Raw genomic sequence first — 18,877 nt, 5'->3', positions numbered from 1 at the left:
GACAACTGGGAAGGTGAATTAGCAACATGGAAAAAAAGAAAAATTCCAATATATTCTAAATCCTGCATGAATACTTCGGAAATTAATTTATAATTTTATTTAAATGTTTCTGCAACTTCCCTTATAAAATTTCTTTAGTCCTTCTTCCCCTTTAGGGACAAAGTCGTAAGAAATTTTTCTGAAGTGTTAGATGCCCAGCTCATCTTCCTAATCCACATTAACCATATTCTTTCTGATTGTGTGCTTAAATTAACAATGAGCACTGAGACTTATATTCAAATAATGCTTCATTTCCTATAGACTATACTTGAACTGCATATTGAGCTGTGCGGTGTCCACGTTCCTGTCCCCATCCAACAAAGTGTTGGTATAAGCCTATTTGTACAGGAAAACATTTACTCTCCTCATACACACATACATACAGTTGAGAAGACTGTTTTGAGAAAGTCCTAAACTCTACCTGGAGCCTTCTCTGGACATGGCAGGCTCTGCAGCTTTAGTGAGAAGCCCCATATTCTGCTTTTTTTCTAAGACCTTGAGTTACCCTTACCTTGACTTGCTCATTTGAGGTTACAGCACAGAAAACAATCTCTGTGAATCCTTGGGATGGGAACATACGGAAACAGATACCACCAATCACACGGCCATCTTTAATTAAAGCAAGGGTTTTGTGTTTCCTGAAAGAACAAGATTATGTCAAATTTTTACCTATCTCAGTTATAAATATACTTTGGGGGGTGTTCCTTATTAACCAACCAAGAAGTAGGGGAGACAGGGTATATGTTGAGTTTCTGTGAAAACTTCTTTCATCTAGCCACTATCTCACTACACCATCTATTTACCTTGATGCTTTACAGCAAGCTTGCCTACACAAAACTTCATCAGACATCCCATCAGAAAAAAATACCAGCCACCTGAAAAGTGTCTGAGGTTCACAAATAGAGAACAGAGTATGCGGGGAACTGCTCTGAAATGGGTTCATCCAATGCCAAGGGACCCACAGTGGGTGCAGAGTAGGGAGGGAGTGCCAAGTCATGGTCAAACACTGCATTCGTCTCTGAAGAGTTTAGTTTTACTCCAAAATATTACAGAAACATTATGGAAAAGAATACAAAATCTACATGTGTAATTTGCCAAACCTTGCATTATGGAATCCTAATGGACCTTCTCTCTGTCTAAACAGGGTCCTCAAACTGCAGCCCGCGGGCCACATGAAACGGTGTGATTGTATTTGTTCCCATTTTGTTTTTTTACTTCAAAATAAGATATGTGCAGTGTGCATAGGAATTTGTTCATAGTTTGTTTTTTTAACTATATTCCGGCCCTCCAATGGTCTGAGGGACAGTGAATTGTCCCCTGGTTTAAAAAGTTTGAGGACACCTGGAAGTGTTGCTCTGAATCGCCATGGTATGGATCACAGTCTACACAGCCTGCTGGGGCTACATATGTTAAAGCACATTCAATTATAGACATTTAGTTTTTTTGTTGTTTCTTTGCTTTTTTGTGTTGTTGTTGTTAAAGCAATGAATTTTCAAAGTTAACCTGTCTTATAGCCCAATAATTTTCCCAGCACAAACAGACCTGGGGAACGATGGTACCTAACTAATATACCCAAACCAAGAACGTTTTGACTATTTAAAAAAGTGAAACACCTTCTAAGGGTTTATATTCTCTCATCACTATAATGAATGAAGCACAAGACAGTCACCAGCAACTTAAATTATAAAGTTTTGTTATTATTAACAAGTAAACCTGTAACTGTTGAAAAATTAATCTTAGTGCTTTTAGACCTGGGAATTAGCATGATGCAGCTCTGTATCCACAAAGTGACAGGAGACTGCAGGGTTCCGTGGGTGACTACCGCTGACTTTCACTATCTGAGTAGTTCCTCTTTCATTTAAAGACAAAACAAGGAAGAAGGAAGGGCAAAGCCCCACTCACGGGTCAAAGACGAGCCGTGTGATGTACTCCTTTGGCATTCGAGGCAGCTGATGGGAGAACACGTTCTGGAGGCCAACCAGCCACATCAGGATCTTCTTGTTTGGTTTCTGGCTCAAGGAATTGCCGACCACGTGAAATTCAATGACACCCCTGCGTTCTTCCAGCCTTGCCGCCTCATCCCTGGCTGAATGTGCTGACAGAAAATTGGTCTGGGATCAAGACAGGAAGAAATTACATAGAGTTATTCTCTTAAGACAGTGAGGATGGGTCACGTCAAGGCTTCTCTTCTTCACACCTTTGTTGACTATCAGGATCCTAAACACACGCACACACAAGTTATGAAGTCAAATTAAGAAAGGCAGGTAACCATTTTGAGAAATCAGAGTATTATATGTGTACGTGAATAGCACCTGGTAGGGACAGGGAGTCAGCACACTTTTCTGCAAAGGGCCAGATAGAAAATATTTTAGACATTGTGAGCCATAGGTCTCTGCCACAACTACTCCACTGATGTTACAGTGTGAAAGCAGCTATAAATATTATGCTAACAAATGGGCTTAGTAATGTTCCAACAAAACTTTATTAAAATAAAAAATAAAATAAAAAGCCCGGGCGCAGTGGCTCACACCTGTAATGCTAGCACTCGGGTAGGCTGAGGCACATGGATTGCCTGAGCTCAGGAGTTCAGGACCAGCCTGAGCAAAAGCAAGACCCTGTCTCTACTAAAAACAGAAAAACTGAGGCAAGAGGATCGCTTGAACCCAAGAATTGTACATTGCTGTGAGCTATGATGCCACAGCACTCTACCCAGGGTGACAGGTACTCTACCCACAGACAGACTCTGTCTCAAAAAAAAGAGAGACCAGATTTAGCCTATGGGTTATAGTTTGCCAACCCTTCTTTTGAGGCATCCCATCCAGCTAAGCTTTAAAAGACACTTGGGAATGACAGAACCAACTTCTCATTACAGGCCCAATAGTGGCAGTCACATTTATATATTATTATTTTTTTTTGAGACAGAGTTGCACTATGTTGCCCTGGATAGAGTACCATGGCATCACAGCTCACTGCTCTTGGTCTTAAGCAATTCTCTTGCCTCAGCCTCCCAAGTAGCTGGGACTACAAGTGCCCGCCACAAGGCCCAGCTATTTTTGTTGTTGTTGTTGTTGTTGTTGTTGTTGTTGTTGTAGTTGTCATTGTTGTTTGGCAGGCCCAGGCTGGATTTGAACCCGACAGCTCCGATGTATGTGGCTGGTGCCCTAGCCACTGAGCTACAGGTGCCAAGCCCACATTTATATTCTTAACATCTCTTTTGAAGGACAGTTTTCTTTCTGGAAGAGTATCTGTCCATCCATATTCAACCATAGCTAGCAGCACTACCTCGGGCCAGCACATTAAGGTCCCCATCCTACTGAATCCACCCCCTGGTGTGCAGGTAATGCTCAGCAAACAACTCAGAAAAGCCTAACTGATAGCACTTACTCACTTCATTACACTGCAGCTGGCTGTCCAGGTGACCAGGTGCCACTGTGGTCAAATTCAAGCTACCAACATATTTAACAGCCAGCTCATAAAATTTCTGAAAATTTAACGATTTTCTTGTACATGCTAACACAAGCCAGGGCCAGCACACTACTAAATCTACCCAACCGATTTTGAAATGAATGACTGTAGGCACATTTCATATCTGAAAAAACTAAACTCAGCTCATCTGTAAACTTATTAAATCCCTAAAAACCTAGCCTGAAATCCTCATAGACTGGATTTCCAGAAGGAAACAGAAAGGACAAGATTTTCTTTCTTTTTTTTTTTTTTTTGAGAGTCTCACTATGTCGCCCTGGGTAGAGTGTAGTGGTGTCACAGCTCACACCTTAAAGCTCAAACTCTTGGGCTTAAGCGATTCTCTTACCTCAGCCTCTCAAGTAGCTGGGACTACAGGTGCATGCCACAATGTCTGGCTATTTTTGTTGTGGTTGCCATTGTTGTTTGGCAGGCCTGAATGGGTTTGAACCCACCAGCTCTGGTGAATGTGGCTGGCGCCCTAGCCACTGAGCTATACGTACCAAGCCGAGATCTTTTTTTTTTTTTTTTTTTTTAAGAGACAGGGTTTTCCTTGTTTCTTAAGCTGGTCTTGAACTCCTGGCTTCCAGCAACCCTCCCATCTCAGCCTTCTAAATAAGTAGGAATACAGGCATAAGATACTAGCCTGGCTGCCATCTTTCTGTTACAACATTGCAGTTCTCTGAATTAACTTTAGTATCCTAAAATAAATGCCTATGGAGACATGACAAATTAAAAAACTGATAGTTTAATCTAGCAGAGCCACACTAAAGAAATCTTTTTAAATGTTGTAAAATAATCTGCAAGCCATTTCCTCATTTCCTAGAAACTGCGAGAAAGGTCTTAACCACCCTGCCCCTAGATGCAATGTAATGAGACAAAAACAGTACCAAATATGCTTTACTTGAATCTAATCACTAGTAAACAATCAACAAATCCAAATAGGAGGATGTTATACAAAAAAATACTAATGTCAGTGTTGCAAAAGATCAAAAACAAAAACAAACAAAAAAAGAAAGATGGGGTTGCTTCCACAACTTGCCAATTAGGAATTGAGCTGCAATAAACAGACTGGTGTTGGCGGCATCCGTAGCCTAGTGGGTAGGGCACAGCCACATACACCAAAGTTGGTGGGCTCAAACTTGGCCCGGCCCAACTAAAACAACAATGGCAACCACAACAACAACAACAACAAATAGCCGAGCATTGTGGCGGGCACCTGTAGTCCCAGCTACTTGGGAGGCTGAGGCAAGAGAGTCACTTAAGCCCAAGATTTTGAGGTTGCCATGAGCTGTGATGCCACAGCACTCTACCCAAGGTGACAGCTCAAGACTCTGTCTCAAAAAAAAATTTTTTTTTTCATAAATAAAATAAGAAAATAAAAAATAAACAGTCTGGTACAAATGTCTTTGTGGTAAAATGATTATGTTCTTCTGGGTAGATACCTAGTAATGGAATTGTGGGATCAAATGGAAGGTCAACTTTTAGATCTTTAAGGATTCTCCATATTTCTTCCCATAAAGGTTGTATTAGTTTGCAATCCCACCACACAAGTCATGGAAGCAACCCAAATGCCCACCAACCCATGAATAAATCAACAAATTGTGGTATATGTATATCATGGAATACTATTCAGCCATTAAAAAAAGATGGAAACTTTACATCTATCATGTTTACCTGGATGGAGTTGAAACACATTCTTCTTAGTAAAGTATTGCAAGAATGGAAAAATAAATATCCAGTGTACTTAATACCAACATGAACCAATATATAAAAAATGATATACTCACTTGAACAATAAAACTCAAATACAGTCTAGTATGAGGCAGGAGAGGGAGGAAGAAGTGAGGGGGTTGGGCGAATGGCAGAGGATGGAAGGCATTTGGCAAGATTTCACCTAATGGATACAATGTGTGGGTGGATACCACACCACCAGGCAAGGGGTTCTTTTACAACTGGAACTTTACCTTGGAAGTGAGAACAATATAATCTAAAAATTTGTACTTTCATATTAACTTGAAATAAAAAAATAACAAAAATAAAAACAAGAGACTGGGGAATGGTTTTAGAGTAAAGGAGACTAAAGAGCTGAAGAGATAACAACTAAATGGAATTCCAATCTCTAACTGATCCTTCAACAAAAAGAACAAACGTTATAAGGGGCCTAACCTCAGATATATGGAGGATTTATATATGGGTTATATATGGGGGGGGTGTCAAAGTCTGCAAACTTTTCAGTAAGGGGATAGATAACAAATATTATATGCTTTGCTAGTCATACAGCCCCCAGCTCAATTATTCAAGTCTACCATTGTAAGGCAGCCACGGACGATGTATTATCAATAAAAATTCATGTATAAAAACAGCCAATGAACTGGATTTGGCTTGCAGGCTTTAGTTTGCCAGCTCTACCTTACAAAATATTGCAACCATGCTAAATTTTCTAAAAGTGATAACTGCATTGTGGTTATATAAGAGAATAGACTTATGAGATACAAGTTCACACAAAAATAGGAGTAAAGTGTTTTGACATGTGTTTTTAACTCTGAAATTGTTCCAAATGGTTCACAGGATGGGGGTGTGAGGAGAGACAGGAAAAGAAAATGTGGCATTAATGTTAACTGCTGAATATAAGTGAGGTGTGTATGGATTTTTATCACAAAATTTTGCAACATTTATAAGGGTTTAAAATTGTTTACAATAAAATGTTGAGGGGAGTCAGGTGCCATAGCATGTGATCCCAGCTACTTGGGAGGCTGAGGTGGGAGACTGCTTGAGCCTAAGCATTCAAAACCAGCTTGGGCAACATAGTGAAACCCCCTTGCCTCCCAATCTCAAAAACAAAAACAAAAAATAGGAGGATGCCTTCAACTGTGTCACACTATTAGTATGTGGCCCTGTGGTATGATATTCATCATGGGGAATCACTTGTTCCTGCCCTCCCCAGACTGACCAACAGGTTACATGCAAACCATTGTAGCATAACACACTAACTCTCAGCATTACCATCCCCATTTCTAACAGCTGGAGTGGCCAGGGGAACAATCATGAGAGCTAGCAGCTGGCCGCCCGGTTTACCCTGCTGACCTCTGGTCCGAGCATCGCTGCAGGGTCCGTGATGGTAGACATCACCTCATTGATTAATTCCATTGGAATGTCTCCCATAACTCGGGGTTTCTTGGCCTCCTCTAAAACATGGGAATCATTCATTTTTCTCTTTTCTCCTATGAGGATCAAAATAAAAAGGAAACAATGGGTGGTTTTAACATAAATTAGATAATATACACCAACTAATCCAACTAATTCTCTAATAGCATTGATGGGTATGGAGGTCAAGTCTTCCTTTATCAGTGGAAGAGGCGGCAGTAGAAGGTGGGAAAGAAAACGCGGGAGGTCCCAGTAATGGCCAACCCCAGACCGTGCATATTTTCTGTCTTCAATGACAATGTTTTAACTTGGTACGGGAGTTCTTAAGATATAAGTCTTTTCATTCATAACTGCAAGGGGCTAATTCTAGTTATTGTTGGTTCATAATCTCTAATATAGTGCCTCTGAGGTCAGTGAACATGGTCCATATGATAATAAAACATCAAAACTTTTTGAAACTAGCTTTCTGACCTAAAGAAGATCAATTTTTTTGTAAATTATGTGATGTTTTCTTGGATGTAATGTGTATTTTCCAATTGGGATCTCTATACATCCATTAATTTAAGTGTATTGATGTTCTAAGGGCTTCTAGATACTAGTATTTTTGTCTGATTGGTCTATGAATTACTCAAAGAAGTTTATTTAAAGCTTCAACTATTCATTTGATTATTTCTCCTTGTATTTTATGTGAATCCTACATATATACATGGACACACACACACATACACACAAATACAGGGCTGTGTAAGTATATGCACGCATGTATATTATGTATGTCTATATATATTTGAAATACATATATATGTATATATGTGTATATATTTTTGTATGTTTTTTCTATATATATTTGAAATATAATATGAATTATTTTACTTTATTTATTTCAATTTTTTTTAAAACAAACTGCTAACAAGAGCTTTTTTTACATGAATTAATTTTTATATCTAAGCACAAGGATAATGAAATATATTTTCCATGCAAAATATTATATACATTAAATAACATACAGTGGTAACAATGCAGTATAGGTTTCCTGGGAAGCAGATGCTGTGATAGAAATGTACAAGCAGGAAGTGTATTTACTGGGCAGTGCTGTCCAGATGAGGACCAGTGAGAGTGGAAGAATGAAGCAGGACAGACAGAGCAAGAAGCTGAACTCTATCCAAGTCCCAACAGATGTCTCAGTTGATCCCTTGAGAGGAACCTCTAAAGTTGAGAAAGCCCCTCAAAGATGTCTTGAATTGAGGCCAGGGCCAGTCTTTGGGTATCTGCCGCCCCACAAACATGAACCTTGAATGAGATGACTCTCTTTAGCCAGGGGCAATTTCCTGAGAAAAACTCAGCAGAGAACAGCCAACTACCAATTATTTTATTTTAATAAACAATTAAAATGGGGAATTTAATTTTTTCACTGTAAAATAATGGCCCACGTGATCTCTCACAAGACTTCTTTTCTTGAAAGTGATGCCTCACAAGGCAAGCAGGGCCACCAGCCCATGAAGCAGATGCTGTCTCATCGGGCCAAAGCTTGGAGAGGCCAAGCAGAGAACATTCTCCCCCTTTCCTCATGAGATGATACAGTGGATTTTTCTCCTTTCTACTTTCATGTTTGTTTTCCCAGGTTTTTTGTTTTTATGACATAACATGTATTTATTATATAATTACACTTATTTAGATTTTTATTACAGATGTCTACATCTAATTTATTCCTCAAATATGAATCCAACAGATTCATGCCATGAATGAATTCGTGCCACTGCCATGTGGCATTCTCATTATCTTCAGTTTAAAGAGGGCAAAATAATACAAAGTATCTTATCTACAAAAGATGCTTCCATAAAATATTACATATTACTTATTAAATGGCCTTTGTGGAGTTCTTATTTGTATAACTCATATTGTTGTTGTTGGAGACAAAGGAGAACATAGCCAGACATTTGACCAGTAAGTTTTCAAATTTCATGATCCTCCAGAGCATATTGCAAACTACTTATTCCATAGCTAAGGTTTGTACCTTATATGCCCCAAATCTGATACACTTCTAATAGTGTTATAATAAGAAAGCATCTAAGGGCCTGGCATGGTGGCTCACATCTGTAATCCTAGCACTCTGGGAGGCCAAGGCAAGAGGATTGCTTGAGCCCAAGTTTGAGGTTGCTATAAGCTATGATGCCACGGCACTCTACCCAGGGCGACTGTTTGAGAGTCTGTCTCAAAAAGAAAAAGAAAAAGCATCTAAGGCTTCATCCTAACTCACTGGCAAAGAGGTCCTGCACTGATTAGTGATGACACTCTTGAAAGAGGAAGAGAGAATGGTGGAACACGCTAAATATTTGGTACTTCATAGAAGTCCTCTCTCTCTCCCTTTCATGGCACTTCTCTCATTTCAAAATTTTGACATATTTAAGATTTGTTTGATATCCAAGTCTGCAGGTAGAAATACAACCTTCAAAACATGCTATAACTGAAATGCTTCCAGATTAAGAGACATTTTTGCTTATGTGGCAGATTACATTAGTGGTCAAATTCTGGTACCCACACTCTCTGCCATGTAACATTGCAGTTATTCTTATAAAAGAAATTTTTCCACTTCTCCATCTCTTGATTCTCAGTTCTACCATGTGACTTGTTTTAGATGACAGAATGAGGCAAAGGTGATGGTTTCCAGTCTAGAACCTAGGCTGCAAGAGACTCTACTTCTGCTTATTATTTGGTATTTCTGCCATCACCATAAGGACATGTTCTGGGCAGCCCAGAGGTCCTAGGAGGATGATGAGGAGTATGTGAAGCAGACTTGTTCAGCTTACATGTTCTAGCCAAGCCAAGCCCAGAAGAGAAACACGAGTCAATGGGTAAACTCATGAGCAAGCCCAGCAAAGACTGAATGAGATAAGTTGAGATCAGTCAACTACCAGCTAAATGAATGAGCTACAAGAGTAAGTTATTACAGTTGCAAGACTGTGTTTTGGATTCTGAGGGTGTCCATGTACACATATTAAATAAATCTGTATCATTTTCTTCCTATTAAAAAAATAGGGCCACATTTTGCGTTGGCTTGTGGCATAGCAATAACAAACCAACAAAACCCGAAGCCTAAAACAAAAAGATTCCCAGCCACTAAAATTCTGGACATGCACAATCCGTAGTTGGCCTAGATCTACCTTTGTCACTCCTCAGATGATTAAATTCCTGGGGCCAGTCACAGCCTTTAATTATCCCTCCCAAAGAGCTTACCTGGGTTTGCCTCAAGTCCAGAAGAGGCTTTGCAGGCAGGGCTGCTGCTACCTCCATCAGTCTGCTCAAGGGAAGATGAGTTGGAATTGTATGAAACTGTCCCAGCCACAGGAGGAGGATTAATAACTGCCACAATAAAAGGAAAAGAAGGAATTAGATGACTCCTTTCTTAAGGAACAAAGAACCAAGTGTACATGACACCATCCCATTTCTGCCCAATACCACAAAGAATTCACTTTTTTAACAAAACACAAGCCATCAAGATAATAAAACAGTAATGGATTATAACTCATTGAATAAAAAATAGATATCTGAGTTCATATTGACAAAATAATAAATAAATAAGTGGAGAGAAGGCAAAGCTCTCCTTACAGAAGGACACCAACAAACATAAATGAGAAAGGAATGATGGAAGTTAATAAAAAAAAAAAAATCACCATCTGGCAGCCACCATATAATAACTAATTCAGGGAAGATATTTGTGTAGTCTCAAAGTATTACCTTACAAAGACACTTTTTGATTCCAAAAGGAAAAGTGGTAACACTACAGTGAAGAAAGCTGGTGAACGCCACCTTAACCAAGTGGTCAAACTTAGTACCAACAAGCCAACATCGTGTGCCTCCTGAGATATGGAACAATTACTGTATACCACATTGCTGAGACAGAGGCAAAAACAGAACACAGCCTATAGATGAGATAATAATACTATATGAAGGTGAAATTTGCTGATAACTATACAGTTTGTTTTTTCCCCTAGCAAAGCCATTCTTCAAAAAAATAAAAAAAAAGTCCCTGTTCTTGGAAGAAGCCCACTGACATTAGTAAAGGAGCATGGTATTTGTAATTTTCAACTATAATAATATGGGGGGGACATATATATAATTTGGGGGGGAATACATATGTAAAATGAGAGAGGGGTAGGGAAGGGATAATGATAAAAGCAAATCTGGCAAAATGATAAAATATACAGGATTTCTTGTATATTTTCTCTCTCTCTCTTTTTTTTTTTTTTTTTTGGAGACAGAGTGTCACTATGTCACCCTCAGAAGAGTGCCGTGGCATCACAGCTCACAGCAACCTCAAACTCTTAGGCTTAAGCGATTCGATTCTCTTGCCTCAGCCTCCAAAGTAACTGGGACTACAGGCGTCCGCCATACCGTCTGAGTATTTTTTGGTTGCAGTTGTCATTGTTGTTTAACAGGCTAGGGCCATGCTCGAACCCGCCAGCTTCAGTGTAAGTTTGAAAATATTTCCAAATGAAAAGTTTTGAGTTTTTTGAGACAAAGTCATTGCACACAGTAGGATGCTGCTTTACTAATTGTGTTGCTAATTTGTACCTAAGGAAGTGAGAGGTGATAAGGAACACAGACATTCTCAGTGGCACAAGTTGTATACAGGACACGGCATGGCAGTACAGACTTATGTCCATTCATTAAGTTTCAATACACCCATGGTTGCCTACAGAGACATTCCCAGCAGCAAAGAAGATAATGAAATAAATCAACAAAGGAGCAGAGAAACACCAACTCATAGCACTTCTAACCAAATAGCAGTTGGTATGTAAAGAATCAGAATATTCCATAGTGCCAAGCTGTTTTTTTTCCTTCCAACATACAGGGCTTCTGAATTTCAAACCACACTGTAATGAGTCTGAACAAAGAGGAAGAAGCTCTGGTGATTTGAATATCTTGCGAAACTTCAGAACCATCATTATGAATGTCATTTATCATAGTTGCCATCAATGTGCAGACGTGCCAATTAAGTAGAAGATTATACTCTTCTTTCCTCCCAAGAGAACACATTGCAATTACAGTAGAACAGGAGAAGACAGACCGCTTCTGATGGCTTCAGGTAATCCTAAAGTGTACAAGCCAGCCTAACTGGGTGATAACTTTAGCCACAGAAATAAACGCAGAATTTCCACAGGGTCAGAGAAAACCTCTGCCTTTTTCATCTTGTGCTATGACAGATAACGATGTAGCTGGAAGTTGAGCAGATTGGGAGGATTTTCAGCAGGCAAAGGTCAGGCAAGGGGAATTTTCACACGCAGAGAAATCCTCTCCACAGATGCCCCAGAAGAGAACAAAATTGATCCTGCTGAATAGTCCAGTGTCCTCCTGCCTTAAAGGGGAAACTGTGTTCTTCATTCATCCTCCCACAAGCTTACACTGCACATTTGCAGTGCACACTGAGACAGTGCAATGTGGTGGTTGGAGCTCTGGCTCTTAATTAACTCTTAAGTTAGGAGTTAGACAGAGCTGGGTGTGGAGCCCACGTCCATCACTTACGAGCTCTGATCTTGGGCAACTTACTCCTCTCTTGAGTCTGTTTCCTTAAGTATGTAAAGTGGATAATAACTCCAGCTGCCTTGGGTTTGTAAGAAGGCTTAAAGATACAAAGCAAGCTATTTAGCCTACCATTTAACAAAAGTGTCAATTATTACTATCATTGTGGGAAAAATGGGCACAAGGAGTTACTCATAGGAGAGAGAAAAAATAAGGGGAAAATTGGGGCTAGGATAACATGAGAGAAATATTGTCTGACATAGCAGTTCTCAAATGTTATTGAACAGTAAAACCACCTTTTAACATTTATAGCTTTTAAAAGTCCCAATGTCTAGGCCAGGCACAGTGGCTCACGCCTGTAATCCTAGCACTCTGGGAGGCTGAGGCAGGTGGATCACCTGAATTCAGGAATTCAAGACCAGCTTGAGTAAGAGTGAGACCCTGTCTCTACTAAAAATAGGAAAAAAAAAAAAAAAAAAAACTTGCTGGGAGTTGTGGCAGGTGCCTGCAGTCCCACCTACGCAGGAGGCTGAGGCAAGAGGATCTCTTGAATCCAAGAGTTTGAAATTACTGTGAGCTGTGATGCCATAGCACTCTACCAAATGCAACAGAGTAAGACTCTGTCTCAAAAAAAAAAAAAAAAAAAAAAAATATATATATATATATATATATATATATTTAAAGTTCCAATGTCTAGACCACACCCCAGACCAATAATCTCACATTCTCTTGGGAAACCATTTGGAAATCCATGTACAGTGCATTTCAAATCTCTATGGGTGATTCCATTGTGCAATCATATTTGAGAACCAAGGATAAAATATAGTCAAGATTCTGTCAAAGTTAAAAAGAAAAGAGATCCAGTCTTTGCTAGAGGGCATAAGAAGAAGTAGGAAAGAGTTCACGGGAAATATGCCATTTAAAACCTAGCTACATAGAGAACAGAGGATATGTCCAGGAACCACAGAGAGTATATCTAGTAAACACTAACTGCTCAGGTCTAGAGGGAGCAGGTAATATGCACAGAGAAGCTTTGAAACACTAAAGATTTTAAACCAGAGAAACGAGAAAGTAAAACTTAAGGTTAAAAAAAAAAAAAAAAAAGGACACAAAGATGTTATCGAAAGCAAGAAATCTTTGATCCAATAAAAATACCTCATTCCCTAAGGATTCTGGTTTCTAGGGATTTGATTATATTTATAACTAACCTTGTACTCTAGATGAAATTTTTTTTTTCTGAGAGAGTCTCGCTCTATCACTCTCAGTTGAGTGCTGTTGCATCATAGCTCACAGCAACCTCAAACTCCTGGATTCAAGCCATCCACATGCCTCAGCCTCTCAAGTAGGTGGGACTACAAGCACCTGCACAACACCCAGGTAGTTTTTCTTATTTTTAGTAGAGAAGGTCTCACTCTTGCTCAGGCTGATATCCAATTCCTAAGCTCAAGCAATCCTTCTACTTCAGCCTCCCAGAGTGCTAGGATTACAGGCGTGAGCCACCACACCTAGCTCTAGACAAAACATCAAAACATCGTTTAAAAATCACTTTCTCGGCTTGGCGCTTGTGGCATAGTGTTTATAGCACTGGCCACATGCACCAAGACAGGCGGGTTCCAACCCAGCCCAGGCCGGCTAAACAACGACAACTACAACAACAACAACAACAACAAAATAGCTGGGCATTGTGGTAGGCGCCTATAGTCCCAGCTGCTTGGGAGGCTGAGGCAAGAGAATCACTTAAGCCCAAGAGTTTGAGGTTGCTGTGAGCTGTGACATGACAGCACTCTACCGAGGGTGACATAGGGAGACTCTGTCTCAAAAAAATAAATAAAATAAAAATGAAAATAAATAAAAATCACCTTCTCAAATGCATTATGCTGAGCTAAAGTTATCAGCATACTTTCTGGTGAAGGATGTAACTACATCTAGGACTTTAGAGTTTACCTCACAAACACAAATAATGTAACCTAATTGTATGCACCTTCATACTAATCCAAAATTAAAAATAAATAAATAAATAAAAGTTCCCTTGCAGGAGGCAATACTCAAAAGCCCCCATGTTATGCTTTGATCTAAAGCTCTACAAAACACTCTTTTTTTTGAGACAGAGTCTCACTCTGTCACCCTGGGTAGAGTGCTATGGCGTCACAGCTCACAGCAACCTCAAACTCTTGGACTTAAGTAATTCTCTTGCCTCAGCCTCCCAAGCTGGGACTATCGGTGCTCGCCACAACACCTGGCTATTTTTTGGGGGGTATAGTTGTCATCGTTGTTTGGCAGGCCCAGGCTGGATTCCAACCCATCAGCTCTAGTGTAGGTGGCTGGCGCCCTAGCCACTGAGCTACAGGTGCTGAGCTTCTACAAAACACTCTTGAGATCAAAATTCTGTGTTCTTCTTTTCCCTTAGACAAATATAAATTGCTATTTTGCCATTTCCTACCAGACTTCTCCATCAAGTCCTCCTAGTGTCAAAGATAAGACCACTGTGACTCCAGATTTCTGTCTTGCTCACAAAATGCCAACTGATGCTGTGAACAGACTGGAGCAACAGCCAAGATGCCTAGGCTCGCCTGAGAAGTATTTCACCTTCTGTAGGCTTGGGGCTGCCTGCTTCTCCTCACCACCCCACTGTTGCCCCTGGTAGTAATCTGATGTACACACACCACAGATTAGGAAGCCAGCCTGAGACTCGATTCCTCAGCACATCTAGCCATTGACTGAGACTATATAATCTCTGAAGAAAGCCGAATTTGATTACAGAGCTGAGCTGGCTGGCATTTCACACTTCCCATTAAACTGCAATGTGCAAACTAAGCAAATTCCATAGTAGTTGTTTTTTTTAATCTATTTGGTTTGCACCTGTACTCATTATAGAGACACAGTTACAAGATTTTGCTTTACAACTATTTTTTCCTCATTAATAGGGATGCAGATGTAAGAGTTGCCCAAGTATTTGCTTTTTTGTTGGCTCCAGTCTTCAATTTCCTGATGAAAAACATAAATACAGAGTGAGCTCCAACCAACACATTTTGAGGTGGCCTTCCTGGTTGTTCTGTGTGGTTTATGGAAAAAGAAATGTACCTGTTTGGATTCCTAGCTGGCTGGTTCTGGAAGAAGCTGAGAGAAAATCCTGATCCCAGATGGGAGAGTTTTGACTATAAACTTCTTCTTCTAACATGGACAAAAACCTAGACACAAGAATAAAAGCAACAGTACAATAAAAAAACCAATGTATTACTAAAGGGACAACGTCCTAACTATCTACAGCAATCATCTGAACATCGATGTCTCCCCTTCAACTCAGAAATATAATAAAGATTTATCATTCAAATAATGATTTAATTGAACATCCCTGGTATGTCCAAATACAGACATACATTTCCAGAAAGTTCTACAAAGGAATTCTCTTTTGATTCTGCATAGCTTGACACAACATAAGATATGAAGAGCATTTCATTATAGACATGTGTTAGTCTTCCTACTGAGTCTCACACCAAGATTTCAGCCCTCCATGTAGCAGTCATTGTCACTGTCATTACCATCACAAAATTTGCTAATATTTATCAAGTGCTTGCTTTGTGCCTGTACTGCTCTAAGAATGTCTTACTGAATCCTCATATCAATTCTATGAGTCATCACACGGGTAGCTCTTCCTATATGATAGGCGATGCTGTAAGTGGTTAAAGTATATTAACTCACTTGATCTCCATAATTACCCTATGAGATAGGCTATTGCTATACCCATTTTACAGATGCAAAAACTAAGGCACAGAGCAGTTAAATAGCTGGTCCAAATTCCCACAGCTAGGCCTTTTCCACGTTACAACAAGGAGGGCCCATTCACTGTCTATGATATCTTGCCTTTGCTCTATAAACTTATTTTTCTCTTCTTCAATAAACTTTGCTTAATGCTTGCAAAAAAAACAAACAAACAAAAAAGCCACCAAAAAACCCAAATTCCTACATTCCTACAACTAGCAAGTGGCAGGCTCGGGACTAGAACCAGTAATTAATTACTATGCTAACTTCCTGCTACATCATAAACCAAATTGCTCTCAAGTTTTGAGGGGCCATAGAAATCACCTGGACACCTGGTTACACACAGAGATAAAAGTCCCACCCAGGCCTACTTAACTTTTTTCTCCCATACATGGAGAAAAAATAGAAATATCTACCAGCACTACATGTAGTTCAGAGGAGTGAGGCTACGGGTGGTCTTTTTCTTCTTTGTTTTTCTCTGAACTAAATTTTCTTCAACATGTGCACATATCATTTTTAGAATGAAATACAGGTACTAGACTTTTAAAGAACAACTAAATAGGTTGTAAATAGGTTGATGGGGGAAAGGCACATGGAAGAAAAGGCAGCATTTATGAAGAATAGGAAGATAAGGACGCACGCTCTGAAAATCCATGTGAGAAGCACAGAGACCTCACTGGGTGCTGGTCCCAGCTCTCACTCTGAAACGGTGCCCGAGACTCAAATAACACCTTCAGTATGTGTGATTCTGCTGCCAAAACTGGAAGTATAAATCTCCAACAGCCCCAAATGTTGTCATATTCAATGAAAAGGGATTTAAAAGGAGAAGTGGGTGGTAGTTTCACCCCACCATTAGTAATAGAGAAGAAAAGAAAGCAGCATTGATTTTTTAGCTCAACAGCACATGCATGCCAGAACTATGGCTGAAGGAACAAAACACACTATAATTAGCAAATATCTGCAGAAGTAAAATGAATTTGCTATGGAAAGAAAATTGTTACTATGCAAAGTAATTAGAATTTCTTTTTAAGCACCATAACAGGTGTGTGTTAGAAAAGGAGAGATCCTTTTCGTCTCTTATCCCTTGACTTAGAGACAGAATGATAACTATCATCCCCTCTCCCCCCAAAAAAAACACAAAAAGCTGCTTATGTGGCATGTATAATGCAGAAATAAGTATAAAATTGCTTTTATCTAAAGGACTGGTCAAAAGGCAGCCACTGAAATGCCCAGAATCTATAGCCCACTTTCGGGGCAATACCTAACTGTAGTCCAAGGGCTTTGGAATCTTCCTCCCTAGAGGCCATCAAAATTTTCATATCATGCCTTGGTCACATGTGCTGGGTCTCCTAAGAAAAATTTGACAATCAGGATTCTAAAATATATGTGTATATATTGGGTGTTCAGCTAAAGCCCATCAGAATTACCCCTGGCATCCTCTATCTAAAGTTTAGGATTTGGGTTAGCTGCCAAGGAATTGTCAGTCAAATCTGTCAGCAAACGATTTTGGTGGTGGTGGTAGTGTTTTGGACCTAACTTATGTTAAAGAATTAGAACTATCTTTACTAAGATACAAACTGGGTCCCTTAATAATAAAAGTCGAGTTCATGAAATAAAGCAGTGTTTCATCAACCCTTGATCAAGAATAGACATATAATACCTCCTCCCAAATTCTATTCTCCACATCAGCAAATCTCTGTGGGGTGAGGAAGAAAGGCTCTATCACACGTGGTATGTATTTTCAAATCATACCTTCTTCCTCCCCTATCAACACTTATCTAGGCAGAGTGACCATCACAAAATGACTTGTCTCATCCGTGTCTTGCCATCATCGCCCCATAAAGTCATCAACTGAAGAACCCTCAGCCCCTCTCTCTAGAAATCAACCTCTTAGCTTACATTTTTTATTCCTATCATTAAAAATGCATTTCTAAGGCCAATGGTGCAGCCTGCAACCTTCTATTGCTTTCACACATTCCTTCACTTGAAAATATTTAAGTAGTTATTTATGTCTTAGAGCTCTGGTAGGTACAAGCAATACAGGGCACAAGGATATGTATGTTCTACAAAAAACTGAGGATAGAGGTCCAAAGTTCACACTGAAGGAGGCCTCTATTCCTGTCCAGCCCTACTCTGGCAGTCTAGTTTCTAAGGAGTGAGGGGCAGGCCTACTGTACCTGAGGCACAGGATGGTTCACTCCTGCTTAGAAAAGAAGTGGGGGGAACCTGACACTTGAGTTTTCTGGCACCACTTCTGAGTGGCTGCACACTGCAGCTACACATTCTCCCTTATCCTCTCTAGCTTCCTAGCAGCTGAATACACAAAACAAAGTACCGCCCCATCCTACGAGACTCAGAGACAATGGCCAGGCAGGACGAGGTGGGTGGAGGAGCAATGACCGCCATCTACACAAGGTCAAGCCAAGAAATGGGCTGGAGAAAAGCCACAGAAATTCACAAAGTGAACTGCAGGTCCTTCTTCCTCCCCCCAGGATGCTTTTTCTCTCATTCCTGAGCGTGTTATTTATGCAGGCTTTGGCACTGTATTTACCAACCTCAAGCCCTGGCATCACACAAAGACCAGAGAGAACTTCCTTACTTTGGGAAATGGGTGAGGATGAGAGTTCGTTTCTCAAGAGGCAGTTTGTCCTTTTCCTGTCTTGCTTGTTCCAGGAGTTGTCTCCTCATAACGGTGAAGACAGAGCGAAGCAGTGTTCTCCCAAACACCTGTGTGGTTTCGTACCGAGGTAGACTGTCACAGAACTGGGGCACGTTGCAATAACACAGCCACCTGAGACAAGAGGAAACATGCACCATCAATAGCCCATAAATCTCCAGGTCTTCTGAAATATCCAATTCGGGTTACTCTTACACTGTTAATCACAGGAACAGCAGTTAGCCTGCAACAGCAAGCAACAACAGTATCATTACCAACTGCTGAATGTGGGGA

General features: G+C 40.0%; 1 protein-coding gene across 2 annotated transcripts in view; it reads right to left on the bottom strand.

The window, feature by feature from the left end:
- The window catches only part of KAT2B (lysine acetyltransferase 2B), a 119,038-nt gene that overhangs the window by 28,826 nt on the left and 71,335 nt on the right, over window positions 1–18,877 (bottom strand). For both annotated transcript variants that reach the window (XR_008381763.1, XM_053599924.1), the window contains exons 6-11: window positions 18,527–18,718; window positions 15,250–15,356; window positions 9,883–10,008; window positions 6,589–6,725; window positions 1,942–2,150; window positions 551–677 (exon numbers count right to left, since the gene is read on the bottom strand). Coding sequence is in view for 1 of the 2 variants with exons in the window: in XM_053599924.1 (XP_053455899.1) it covers window positions 551–677; window positions 1,942–2,150; window positions 6,589–6,725; window positions 9,883–10,008; window positions 15,250–15,356; window positions 18,527–18,718 (898 nt within the window). In the remaining variant the exon portion in view is untranslated. The remainder of the gene's footprint in view (window positions 1–550; window positions 678–1,941; window positions 2,151–6,588; window positions 6,726–9,882; window positions 10,009–15,249; window positions 15,357–18,526; window positions 18,719–18,877) is intronic.

Source organism: Nycticebus coucang, chromosome 8 (genome assembly GCF_027406575.1).
Source record: "Nycticebus coucang isolate mNycCou1 chromosome 8, mNycCou1.pri, whole genome shotgun sequence".
Lineage (NCBI taxonomy): Eukaryota > Metazoa > Chordata > Mammalia > Primates > Lorisidae > Nycticebus > Nycticebus coucang.
The sequence above is the reverse complement of the archived record's forward strand: the minus strand, read 5'-3'. Positions and strand labels throughout refer to the sequence as shown.